Source organism: Mesoplodon densirostris, chromosome 8 (genome assembly GCF_025265405.1).
Source record: "Mesoplodon densirostris isolate mMesDen1 chromosome 8, mMesDen1 primary haplotype, whole genome shotgun sequence".
Taxonomy (NCBI): Eukaryota; Metazoa; Chordata; class Mammalia; order Artiodactyla; family Ziphiidae; genus Mesoplodon; species Mesoplodon densirostris.
The window spans coordinates 9,344,656-9,358,682 of record NC_082668.1 but is presented as its reverse complement, the minus strand read 5'-3'; the positions used below and the strand labels follow the sequence as shown (position 1 = coordinate 9,358,682).

The window sequence follows — 14,027 nt, the reverse complement described above, 5'->3', positions numbered from 1 at the left end:
TGCAGAGATTTTTCTAGATTATCTGGGTGGCCCCCATCAAATCACAGGGGTCCTTAAAATCAGAAAACCTTTCCTGCTATGGAGAGAGGGGTATGTGACTATCAGATAATGATCAGAGAGATACAATGTGGCTGGCTTTGAAGATTAAGGCAGGGAGCAATGAGCCAAGAAATGTGGGCAGCCTTCGGAAGCTGGAAAAGGTAAAGAAATGAATTATCCCCTATGGCTTCCAGAAAGGAACAGAGCTCTCTGGATTCTTTGATTTTAGTTCAGTGAGACTTATATTTTTTCAAAAATTTTGTTGTTCTTAAAATTTTTAAATATATGTTCTTTGTAAATTTTGATTGATGTATATCTTTCCAGATTTTTCTATGCATGTATTAACTCATTTATATCATATACTAACATATTATATCAAAAATCTATTCTTACTGTTACATTTCCCTTAGTTTAAATCAGTATATCATGCACAGACATTATAAACATTTAACATTTTGCCAAACTTAATTGTAAAAAGTTTCATTTCATTCTGCTTTAATTTGCATTGCTCTCATTTTTGTTGTGGTCGAGCACTTTTCATTTGTTATTCATTGTTTGTTTTCCTTTTTCTAAAAATGGCTGATGAAAATAAATAAATAAATAAAAACGGCTGGTGTGTATGCCTTGCTCAGTATTGCTATCATTTTTTTTTACCATGCTGAACAAGCATAGGAATATATATATATATATATATATATATATATATATATATATATATATATAATTTTGCCTATGTATGTGGTTAGTATTTTGTCTCATTTGATGTTATTCTCTTAGGTTTGTTTATAGCATATTTTGTTCTAGAGAAATTTGAAAATTTTATGTAGTAAAATCTATCAGGGTTTTCCTTTATGGCTTCTAGGTTTTGTTTACAATGTACAAAGATATTTTCCATCTCAAGATTTTTAAAATATTTATATTTGCTTCTAGAATATTTGAAGCACTTAGTGCTTTTAAATGCTTAAATCTATTATTCACATAGGATTCACCTCTTTGTGTATCAGGTGAGATAGTAATTACAAGGAATAACACCAACACTTTTTTTTAAATTGAAGTATAGTTGATGTACAGTATTATATGTTACAGGTGTACAATATAGTGATTCACAGTTTTTAAAGGTTATATTCCATTTATAGTTATTATAAAATATTTGCTATATTCCCCATGATGTACAATACATTCTTGTAGCTTGTTTTATACCTAATAGTTTGTACCTCTTAATCCCCATCCCTATATTTCCCCTCCCCTCTTCCTTCTCCCCACTAGTAACCACTAGGTTGTTCTCTGTGCCTGTGTCTGCTACTTTTTTGTTATATTCGACTACTTTGTTGTGTTTTTTTAGGTTCTAAATATAAGTTATATAATACAGTATTTGCCTTTCTCTGTCTGACTTATTTCACTTAGCACAATTCCCTCCAAATCCATCCATATTGCTTCAAATGGCAAAAATTCATTCTTTTTTATGACTGAGTAGTATTCCATAGTATATATATATATATATATATATATATATATATATATATATATATATATATATATATATATATATATATACACCACATCTTCTTTTTCCATTCATCTGTTGATGGACACTTAGGTTGCTTCCATATATTGGCAGCGTAAATAATGCTGCTGCAAATATTGGGATACATGTATCTTTTCAAATTAGTGTTTTTGTGTTCTTTGGCTATATGCCCAGGAGTGGGATTGCTGGGCCATATGATAGTTCTATTTTTAGTTTTTTTAGAAACCCCCATACTTTTTTCCACAGTGGCTGCACCAACTTACATTCCCACCAACAGGGTAGGAGGGTTCCCTTTTCTCTATGTTCTTGCCAACTTTGCTATTTGTATTCTTTTTGATGATAGTCATTCTGACAGGTGTGAGGTGATATCTCATTGTGGTTTTGATTTTCATTTCCCTGATGATTAGCGATGTTGAACATCTTTTCATGTGCCTATGAACACCAACACTTTTTTCTTCATGATTTTAATGCCCTTTTGTGCCTTTTCCTGTATTCACAGATCTGTGTCTGACTCTACTCTGAAATGCTGGTCAGTTTATTTTTTTTTAATAGATCTTTATTGGAATATAATTGCTTCACAATACCGTGTTATCAAGTCGGTTTAATTACAGTGCTTTAAAGTAAAATTTTCTATTCTTACTTGTTATACTTTTTTTTAACAAAGAAAAAAAGTAAAAAAAATATAATAAGAAGCAAGAGAAAAGGAGGTTTCAGAATTTCAGTAATTCTGGCTCCCTCACTGTGCATGAATTTTAGAATCAATCAAGATTTCCTCTTAATACCTCCCCAACTGCATTGGAACTTTGAAAATACATTCAATTTGGAGATAAATTTGGGTAGAAATGAGGTTTTTACATGGAGAATGAACTACTCATTTATTCAGATCACGTTTTATGTCCTTCAACAAAGTTTTAGTTTTTTAAATAGATCTTGCTCATTTTTACTTTCCTTGTCAGCTTTATTGAGCTATAATTTTCTATAATAGCACTCATCACTGTTAAGGTATGATTGGATGCGTTTTAACAAACTGACCTCATCAATTCTTTAAAATTTGTTGAAAGTTCCTTTGCATGCTAATTTATGTCAATATTTGTGAATGTTCTGTGCCACTTAAAAATAGTGTGCATTGAACTATTTCTTGGGATCTGGCCTCTCCCCATAAACAGTCTTTATCAAGCACAACTTTGGTGTTTGGTTCTTCTAAATCTTCTAAAGTAGCTTATATTCTTTCTATCAGGTTTATATTTAGATGTGGTAAGTTCTCCCACATGGTTGTGTATTTGCCTCCTCACTACTCTGTTGTTTTACTTTAAATACTTTGAGGCTATTCATGACTGTATAACTTAGTGGATTTTTTCCTATAATTATTATACAGTGTTCCTCTTTCTCCCTATTAATGCTTTTGATCTTAAATCTCTCTTTCAGGGTGCTGATACTGTTCCATGAACTTTTATGTTTTATGTTTTTGATGTTTTTTACTCCCTTTGCATTAAGCCCTTTTTTGCAGCTTTGTTTTAGGCCTATGTAACAACACTTAGCTTTTTCTAAACTTCTCTGATAATCCTCATCTTTTAATAGTTAAATTTTATTTGTTTACATTTATTCTGATTCCTAATATATGTGGGCTTACATATTCTATATCACTGTTCATCTTCATTTTTCTGTGTTTTTGTGTCTCTTTCCTACTTTCAAATGGACTGAGATAGAATTCTATATTCCACCTTTTTTCCCTGCTGGTTTGGCGATTAGAGATAAATTTCTGTAATCTTTTTAACCATGCCCCAATCCCCAAAGATGACAAGGATCTTAGCATGGATTCACTACATGTTGACCGTCCATCTCTACCATTTAGCTATTGTTTAACATTTTATTTTCTTTTAATTATAATTTTGAAACTATTAATATTATGATTTTTGCAGTTGATATTTACTTAAATTAAAATTTTAAAAAATCATTTTATGTACTCATCATTGTTTCTTTTCTTTGATTTTGCTTTTTGTCTAGCTGAATTAAATCCTTTGGTTCTTTTAGTGCGTGGTCTCTAAGTGGTAAAATTTTCAAGTGTTGTATGTGCAAATTTGTCTTTTTTTTGATAGACCCAAGGTTAAAATTTCTAGGTTGACTTTTATTTTTCATTAGTAAAGTGTTTACTACATTGTCTTCTAGAATCTGTTTTGTGACTGATGCAAATTCCTCTTTTATTGTGATTGTCATTTCTTGGTAAATAATCTGTCCTTTCTCTCTAAAAGCTCTTTCTCCAACACTGAATCATGGAAAATTTAAATTTAGAAAAAACTTGGGAGAATTTTACAGTAAACACCAGAATACTTTAACATAGATTCACAATTAACATTGTACTATTCTTGCTTTATCAGATTTCTTTCCATCTATCCATTTCTCTATATATCCACTAACCCATCTTCAAGTTTGAAACATTTCAAAGTTGCAGATGTCAGTACACTTCTCCCCAAATACTTCAGCATGTACATCATTAACTAGAGTTCAATACTTGTTTGCAAGATAAAATTTATAATGAAATGTACAAATACTAAGTGTACCATTGATGAGTTTTAATAAATGTATTGTCCCATGTAATCCAAATCCTTATCAGGATACAGAACATGACCATCATCCTGGAAACAACCCTTATGCCCTTTCTGGTATATCCTTATCCCTCACTCATCAGTGGCAACCACTATTCTTATTTTTTTCATGATAACTTAATTTGGCTTTGTATAAAACTTTATATATGATTTTAGAGCATGTTCTCTTTTGGTGTGAGGTTTATTCCACTCAGCATGATGTTTTTGAGATTTATCCATATTGTTGAATATATCAGTAGTTTGTACCATTTTGTCACAAAATAGGTTACATTGTATGACTATACCATATTTTGTGTATACTTTCTTCTATTGATTGACACTGCAAGTGTTTCCAGTTTGGGGCTAATATGAAAAAGCTGCAATGAACATTCTTGTAGAAACCTTTCTGTGGCTCTATGCCTTTATACCTCTTGTATAAATTCCTATAAATTAAATTGCTGAGATATAGGCTAGGTGCATCAGTTTTTTTGTCTCCCTAAACCCACATAGGGGTTAGTAATATGGCACACACAAGCTGTGCCCAAGTTGAGGAATACCCCCAGTCTTAGAAGGGGGTTACTAGCAAACCTGCACGAAACTTATCCATGAGGGATACCTTATATTATTAGCTGGAATTTAAGAAAATTTTACTATTCTGGAATATTTCTAAGGAGGGAGACATTTTTTTATATTGGTCATGAAACAAATCTGCACTCTGACGTGGAAGGCTACACTATCTCTAGCTTCCAAAGCTGTTAGCTATTCAAACATCCTTGAAAAGATACTCTCAGCCATGTGGAAATGCCACAGAACAACCCTCCCCCCCCAACAAATTCACTCACACATCAGATTCTGGCAAATTTCCCCATGAAGATACCATTCCACCAGCCACACTGATTAATCCAACCAATGTAGGCTAGGACAAAATCCATTCAATTTATTTCCTGCTGCATTTAATGAATTTCATAAACCATAAGTGCCTTAGGTCTCTAATGACCACCCCTAAGGTGTAATTCTCCACGTTTGCATGAGAGAGGCAAGTAAATGCCTGGCTTTCACACAAGAAGTACAATCCCAAGGGCACACATGGTGCCTCTGGAAGGGAAACATTTACAGTGGTTGAGGTCCCCTAATGGGACATACATCAGCCAGGGGGAAGGTGGACAATATCTCCAGGGTGGGCCCCTGGCCAACTGTAAGCCTTAAAGTTCCCAGTTCTGTTCATTGCATCCAGTCCTTGATTTGGAGGGCAGATACTTCCTGAGGACAGTCCATCTGATCTGTCCTCTTTGTCCATGACAGCAACCAGATGGTGTTCATTCTTCACCCCCCACCATAGAATGGCTGAGAATGGGGGTGGGGGTGATGTCTGGAGGTATTCTGCATGGGATATGCAGACGCTGGGACCAGCTCCTTTTCTTGTATCTGGTGAATAGTAGATTCCTCATCTTTGTAGTGGGAGAGCTGTACCAAGCATTTTCCTTCTGGAAGAAGGATTCAGAGAAGTTCTGAAAGATGGATATTATTAATGTACCTCCATCCCCTGTACCTTCTAGAGCTTATGGGATTCCCTCCTCAGATGCCTGGAGTTTTCTTCCTTCACTGCTGCAAAATCTGTGTATAACATTCCAGTGGCTGGGACTTCGTATTTCTTTCCCAATCATTTCTTATTCCCACTCAGACCTTTCATTCAGAATAGTCAGATACAAGTGGGGCAAAGGCACTTTCATAAAATAACCAGAATTAAATCTGAATCCCTTAGGCCCTCCAAGGCTGTGCCTTCCAGGCTGGTTGGGGAAAGAATGAGGCATCATTCCCAGGAATGTTCAAACAGAATCCTGGATTTTCAGAATTGCCCTATATAATACCATTAACCCCTCACCACTTTTGTCCTGATCATTATCCAGGAAGGAGCTGATCCCTTTCTGGAGACAGCTACCTTCAGTAACCAAAGAGCCTTACAGAGGTGTATGGACAGGAGATGAGGGATGTGGGCCAGATAGTCAGTGCATTGTGAAGAGCTCTTTTGTTAAAGGGCACATCATTGTCAGACTCCAGTGGTCCAGGCAGCCAGGCTCAAGATACCCATGCCTTTCTAGGGTCACAATGGTGCGGCCAGAGTCAGCTGGTCTGTAAGCGGAAGTATAGACCATGTTGCGGCACCACCCATAACCCCAAGAGCATCTTGAAGCCTGGTCAGGCAGGAGCAGGTAGAGGCAAAGCCCCTTGCGATGTGGCTCCCCCCCACGTGGGACAAATGGGTCAGCTTCTAGCAGGAGTCACGAGCCTGGCGATCAGCCATAACCCCTGCATCAGAATCATGATGTCAGCCTCTGTCAGTAAAGACCAGGCACCTGGGCATTCCCATGAGGGGCCCAGACTGGTCAATCAGCACCACGGTTCGTTTCTACAATCACTGCCTCAGAGATCGGTGTCCCTACTCTGCCAGTCTGTAGTTTTCCACATGGCCGACTAAGCATGTAGCTTATGTGCAAAAGCCCAGTCATCTGACTTCTGCTAACCAGAGGAGTGACCACATCTGCTTTGGTTCTGCCAAGCTGGCTCTGAGGCCAAACAGCCACAGTGGCCCAGTGGACTTCGGCTGTCAGCTTAGCCAAGCATCAGTGCACCAGGCCCAGGCCTCTGGGGAATCTTGGTGAATGGAAGACCTCAGTGAGGCTGAGATTTACTTCAGGCTGTGAAGTAGAATAGAAAGACAAGGTGCCACTGGGGCAGTCGCTGCATTCTCTTTTTTTTTCTTTTTAAATTGAATTAATTGATTTACAATATTGTATTAGTTTCAGGTGTACAGCAAAGTGAGTCAGTTATATATATATTTTTTTCAGATTCTTTTCTTTTCTTTTTATTTTTTTTGCGGTACGCGGACCTCTCACAGTTGTGGCCTCTCCTGTCGCGGAGCACAGGCTCCGGACACGCAGGCTCAGCGGCCATGGCTCATGGGCCCAGCCGCTCCGCGGCATGTGGGATCTTCCCTGACCGGGGCACGAACCCGTGTCCCCTGCATCGGCAGGCAGACTCTCAACCACTGCACCACCAGGGAAGCCCCCAGATTCTTTTCTATTATAGGTTATTACAAGATACTGAGTATAGTTCCCTGTGCTATACAGTAAATATAGCTTGTTGTTTATCTATTTTGTATATAGTAGTAACTGTTAATCCCATACTCCTAGTTTGTCCCTCCATACTCCTTTTCCCTCTGGTAACCATAAGTTTATTTTCTATGTCAGTGAGTCTATTTCTGTGTTGTAAGTAAGTTCATTTGTATCATTTTTTTAGATTCCACATATAAGTGATATCACAGGATATCTGTGTTTCTCTGACTTAATTCACTTAATATGATAATCTCTAGGTCCATCCATGTTGCTGCAAATGTCATTTTGTTCTTTTTTATGTATGAGTAATATTCCATTGTATAGATATACCACATCTTTATCCACTCATCTCTTGATGCACACTTAGGTTGCTTTCATGTCTTGACTACTGTAAATAGTGCTGCTATGAACACTGGGGTGCATGTATCTTTTTGAATTAGAGTTTTCTTCTTTTCCGGATATATGCCCAGGAGTGGGGTTGCTGGATCATATGGTAGATCCAGCATTCTTGAATAGAGCATTTCCATTTGAAGAGCAAGGCTTTTTGACCCTTCCTGCCTTGTAAGTCAGCACTGAGCTACTTGCCCAGCACCAGTGGTCTTCCCACATTCACACATCTTCATATCACACACAAGAAAGCAAAACACAACACAAAATCCACTCTGTTTCCTTAAGTCCTCTGGGAATTTCAGGCACTATATTAAACATAAGTGAGAAGGTTTGTGTTACAACTGCAAGAATACAGAGATTATTTAATGGCAGTTCTCCATATTAAAGTTGAGAATGCCTCCCAACTTCAGAACATTTGAATTTACATAAAAACACTTGAAAAGGGAACAAATTGATATTTGTTCAAGAGAAAGTCATCTCCTATAGTCTCCAAATCTACGCAGGGTAAAATATAGCTCAAAGTCAACCTCACACTGCTACACTGGTAGTTAAGAAGTTTGCCCCATTCTTGTGAACTAAGGTCTGAAAAAAATACTTGAAAACTACTGATATATAAGGCTTTGAGAATTATATTTACAGCTCTAAGTAATTAACTTTATTATGTTTTTTTTAAGAAAAAAAGAAAGGGCATTCCTGGACAAGAGTAAAGATTAAACGTCAGAGAAACATACATCAAAAAGGTAAGCAGCAAAGTGAAGTAGTCACACCTGTTCAGTTTATGAGGCACTGCTTATTGTCTTCTTGCAGCCTGCAGTCTCTTGAGGACAATAATAGTTTCCTAGCTACTATGTCAGTCAGGATATAGGCCAAGACACTTTAATAAAGAGGCCCCAAAATACAGTGGCTTCAACAAAATGGTTTATGTCTCACATGTGTAATCGTCCAGAGCTAAATGCTACCGAGACACTGCCATCCTCAATATGTGGCTTCTTTCCTAGGTCAAGAAACATTAATTTGGAGAGATGTTCTAAAGGCTAAATGAATAAAGCAGACTGTATGTGTATATGTGTGCATGTATGTGTGTGTTAAAGAAAATATATGTATAAGCATTATTTGTTTTTATATCTCTATAAATCCTTATTTATACATATTTATCCATCTATATATAGAGGGAGACATAGATATAGATATATAGGAAAATCAGTGTCAGTACATCCATAAAAATATATGCAGTAGTTAAATTTGGTCATTGGAATATAGGTGTTTACATTTACAGTTTACATTTTTATTTGTGTTTTTTAAAGGTATGTGTATATACTCAAAATATTAAACATGTTCAACTATTGTAATGGAAAAGTGTCATTTAAACAGTAAAATATGCAAAAGAAAAGTCTAACAAGTTAATTGTGGCTATCTCCAGATGGTGATGTTTCATGCAATTTTTATTTTCTGAGTTTCCAATAACGTGTATATATTACTTCTAATCAGACCCCTGAAATCTTGTTCATTTTAGTAGTGGTTTAAGGAACAACTTTTCTCTAGACAATGAGGGCTAGACTTCATTTTCCACATGATTTCCGATTTTGAATTACTAGATCTATACAAGATTTTAGAGTCCAATTAAAATTTATTAATTTTCACTAATCTATATATCTTACATTCTTGCCAATTTACATGGCTGCACTATTAGTGAATGTGTATAATATTGTTCAGAAAGAAAGAAAAAAGTGGTTGCATCCATTTTAAGAATGCTTATTTTCAAAACACTAAATATTTGTATTTAATCATTATGACATTTTCATTTAGGTCTATGTGTCCATACATAAATTCTAAACCACTTTTTTCCAAAGTATAATGAAATCTTGTATGTACTTTAAAAGTGGTCCCTCGGGGCCTCCCTGGTGGCGCAGTGGTTGAGAGTCCGCCTGCCGATGCAGGGGATACGGGTTCGTGCCCCGGTCTGGGAGGATCCCATATGCCGCGGAGCGGCTGGGCCCGTGAGCCATGGCCGCTGGGCCTGCGCGTCCGGAGCCTGTGCTCCGCAACGGGAAAAAAAAAAAAAAAAAAGTGGTCCCTCGTAAGTAGAGAATGCTCTGGACCCCTGCTTGAGATCCCTTGCCATAACTTTCTTTCTTGTCTGAGTGTATAGTGCAAGGGGGTTCAGAATTCAAACCCATATTCCCTCACTTGCTTTCTTTTTTTTTTTGATACTTCTGAATTGAACTCTTTTCAACACATGTTCAGTGGTAGATTGATACGTTTCTTATGTATTTTTACAATTAGACAGCCATAAGTTATGGTATTGTACTTTGTAATACACAGTTTATAAAGCACTTTCAAAAACCTTTAACACTTGATGTTCTGTGATAATATAGAACAACAATAGTATGTCTATGTTATGGAGGAAGAGACAGGGACAGAGGTTTAAGTGGATTTTCCTGGGTTTCTGGCTCCTAGTTGATGTTTTATTTCCACTATATTATACCCTCTCATAAAATTCCTCGCTTGCTTTTCGTTTCACATGTCAGCTGCTGTTTGCATAACTCTGTCTTTTCCCCTGCCTACCCCTAGACAACAGCAACGCTGCTGGCCAACTGGCCTCGAGTAGAAAGAAGGTGAAAATGCATGTGCAGGACCCTGCCAAAATCAGCAGTAAGATTGTTTGTGCCACTTCTATTTTGCCCTGGGGGTCAATAGAAATTTTGCTAAAGTTTTGAGGAACACAGGTCTTCCTTAATTTTTTACTAGTCAAGCTTACCAGTCAATTTGAGAGCCATGAAATCTTTAGAAAGCAACCCATTTGGAGCCAGGATTGTAAATTGTTTGCATTTCTATCATAGCTCTTATCTGCCCAGGACCTAATTTTTTTTTCCTCTGAGTTTTATCTGTTTTTCATGAAAATTCCTTTACCTTATATTATTGGTTTATTAAAATGGCTAGTTTTTATAAATTGTAAACAGAAAGTAAGTTCATTCTCTCATTGCCCTTTCAAATCTACCTTCTAGATGAGTTTTTCCTATCTTGGGCAGGTCATAGCATTTTTCTGTTCCCTTTTCACAGGAACAAGAGTCTTTTTCCAGTTATTGGGGGTCCTTTCAGGCCTGGTATTAAAACTTAAGTATATTCTCCAATTCAAAGCACCTCCCTGCCTTCTGCCTGAGCAAGCTTGGTCTGGAGCACCTGCAGTGGAGAGGTGGCATAATCGGGGTCTTCTCTCATTCTCTCTTGGCCCTACTCCCACTCAAGAGCTGCTGGCTTGAGCCCATTCAGGATTGGGGAAGTGGATGAGAGAGGAGAGATAAGAGTGTGGAAGTGTCTTACCTGACAGGCACAGCTGTGAGATGACACTGGATAAGGAAAGTGCACAATCACTAGCTCTTTCCTCTACGAGATGCTTTCATTAACTCTGCGGTGAGGGAAGAGCCACCAGCTTGACTTTTTTGGAAAGAAATGTAGCCTGGATATGAGTGAAGAGCTAGGGCCGCCATAACCTCTTCCACTAATACTTTGGACGGTCACATAGGTGGTTCGGTGCATTGCCTTTGGACGTAGGCTGTGAAGTAAGGTGACCAACTCGACCCGGTTTGCCCAGGACTTTCCAAGTTCTGCCACTGAAAGTCCTGCATCCTGGATACCCCTTAGTCCTGAACAGACTGGGGCAGTTGGTCACCCTTTTTGGCACTTAGTGAATTGTTCTTAACTGCTGGGACTTAGTTCTACTGAGATTTTGAGAAAACAGTATTAAATTTAAAATTGTCACATTTACTTCTAGAGGTTAATACCAAACACAACAATTAAAGAAAATAACCTTATATTATAATCTGACTGCCATAGTATTTATTAGGGTTTGTTATGGCGTTTCAGTGTTATTCAATGGGTACTACAGCCTGGGGACACAGAAGTAGTTAAGTCCTGCCTTGCTCAGCCAATCTGTTTTGAAGGTAAAATACAATGGCACTATATTATGAATTAGTGGGTTTTAAGCTCCAAATCTCCTTTTACTAGAAGCTCCAAAGAAAAGACTAGAATGGACTTCAATGTATTTCCTTTTTCTCTCTACAAATATTAGGCCTAACAGATTTGATGAAAGGTAAATCCAACATACCTACTATCCAGGAAAGATATAACCAGAAGCAACAGATAGAGACAGAGAACAAGAAAGAACTCTGCATTTGCTGGACTGTCCAAGGTTGTAATCGGAGCTTTAGTGCCAAGCCAAACTGGACTATGGGAGAGGCAGGCATGAGATGTCTGGATCTCTTCTCACTGGGCTGTGAGCATGGACCTTTAGAAGAGGAGGGAGGAATGACAAAGAGAACCAGAAATATCCTGGTCTTCTAGAGTATTCCACCACTTTGGCATCTTGGGTGAGAGAGGAGGTGCGGAGAGCCTCAGAAAGCCATACCTGGGTGGGTGACCTGCTATTGCCTGGTGAACCCACCTTCCAGACGGAGGAAGTGAGAGGGAGTCAAAAGATTAACCTGCCTCTTTAAGAACTGCAGTTCTGTCTTGTTAGTGGTTCTCCTTAGCCCATGGCTATACTATCCAAGTCTTCTACTTTCGTATGTTTAGAAATTTCTTTAAGTTTTAAGATTTCTTAAACTTAAGATTTCATAAGTTTAGAAATCTCTGTAGGCTTCTTGTCTGAGATTCTATTCTCTTGTTAAATAACAACAGGGTGACAACTTGCAAAGTTGTGACTTGTTTGATCTTCTGATAAGGTCTAATCGTCAACATTTGTCCCATGAGGCCATTTTGATCTTGAGGAAATGAAAACCCTCTCAGTAACTGCTTAGTCTAAAGACCAGAAAGTGGGATTATTTTTCCAGCCAATGTGTCCATTTTGGGTTTGACTGAAGGAAAGAGCCTTTTTACTTTGCTGGTCTGATATATGCTCATAATCTGCTTGGAGTTTGCAGCAGTTAGGAAGGAGTAATCTGGAAAATATTTCTTCTTGGGGTCTGTATTACCCCACCCAGCACCACCAGATGGCGGTCATTTGACGGTAGGCATTGAACACAAAAAGCAGGAAACGAATTTATCTTCCTACCTTAGAAAATAAGACACATGTGAATGATAGCAAACATACTGAGATGCATATCCACAGTCAATTAACTTGTAAATGGCAGAACATCCTCTGCTGCAACATCTACTGAGTCAGTCCTTAATTACTATTTGAAATCAAGGTTTTGGAGGACTCAGTTCTACCCATTCTCTTGATTAGACTTCTTGTTAGTTTTTTCGATTCTAATATCTTTGTCTAAACCCAGGTGGACAAAACTCTTGGTCACATTACTAAAACTTTCAACACAAATGTACAAATAACTTCATTCTAGCTGATGTGCAGGACATGTGTCTCACCTGTGAAGCCCACCATAGGGTTTCCCTTAACTCACTTCCTTTAATTGTACATTAGTCGATGTACAATTGGCATCTATTAAGCACTCAACACATGGCTGCTTGAGACATAAATAAAATGCTGATTTCTATTATTTGTTTGTTTTACTAATGTGGGACAATGAAAAGTAAAAATGAGTCTAAGATTTGCCATTTAATTCTTGGTGCTTAAGGACTAGGCATTAAATATTTTTCTTTGTGCATTATTTTTTCTTTTTTCTCAGGGAGAAAGAGAGGCAGACAGAGACTCCACCTAACTCATATGACAGAGCCCCACAGAAAAAACTTAAGAGGTAAAGAAGAAAAGGGGAATACACTCTCAATAATTATGCAGCTCATTTCCTGTGCTTTACTCTGTGTTTTTACTGATAAATCCATTTCCCTAATTGCTTTATGTAGCTTTACTAACTGTTGGAAAACGTATATGATTTGGTTCATTTTCAAAATGTGTATGAAAGAAAAAGAAGATAATTCCACAAACAAGTAACTTGGTGACAGATCTAAACCAGACCCAGTGGGTCCAGGGGCTACCACAGTGATGCTGTCTTCGCTGAACTGATAACTTTCAAGCTGGAAATAGCCTGCTTTCATATAAAGGGCACATATACAACCCACACATTATTTAGCAGACCCTTTTCCTGCTACACAGAGAGTCAGAAGTTGCACACCACGGGTGGCCTGGGGTGGTAGTCAGAAGTCTGTCATTCTCTTCGCCTGAGTGTGTGGGCTTGGACCTGTCACTTGACAGCTTTTGCTTCAATTTCTTCATCTGTAAAGCAAGAGAGTGAATTAGGCCCACACCATCCTTCTCAGTTCATCCCAATTCTACTAGCCTACTACCTCAAAACTGGACCATGGACAGCTCCCCCTCTTCCCATCATAGCTCTAAAACATTGGCTGGAGGGTCAGCATCAGTTACACATCCTCCTTGAGCTAGTTTGAAGACCTTTCACCCCTACTTCTGTGGAATCAGGTCTCTAG

General features: G+C 37.8%; 1 protein-coding gene across 8 annotated transcripts in view; it reads left to right on the top strand.

Moving 5' to 3' along the window:
* The window catches only part of LOC132495336 (nuclear body protein SP140-like protein), an 86,113-nt gene that overhangs the window by 60,282 nt on the left and 11,804 nt on the right, over positions 1 to 14,027 (top strand). For all 8 annotated transcript variants that reach the window (XM_060107162.1, XM_060107161.1, XM_060107163.1 and 5 more), the window contains 3 exons: positions 8,324 to 8,389; positions 10,221 to 10,301; positions 13,271 to 13,339. In XM_060107162.1, the coding sequence (XP_059963145.1) occupies positions 8,324 to 8,389; positions 10,221 to 10,301; positions 13,271 to 13,339 (216 nt within the window). The remainder of the gene's footprint in view (positions 1 to 8,323; positions 8,390 to 10,220; positions 10,302 to 13,270; positions 13,340 to 14,027) is intronic.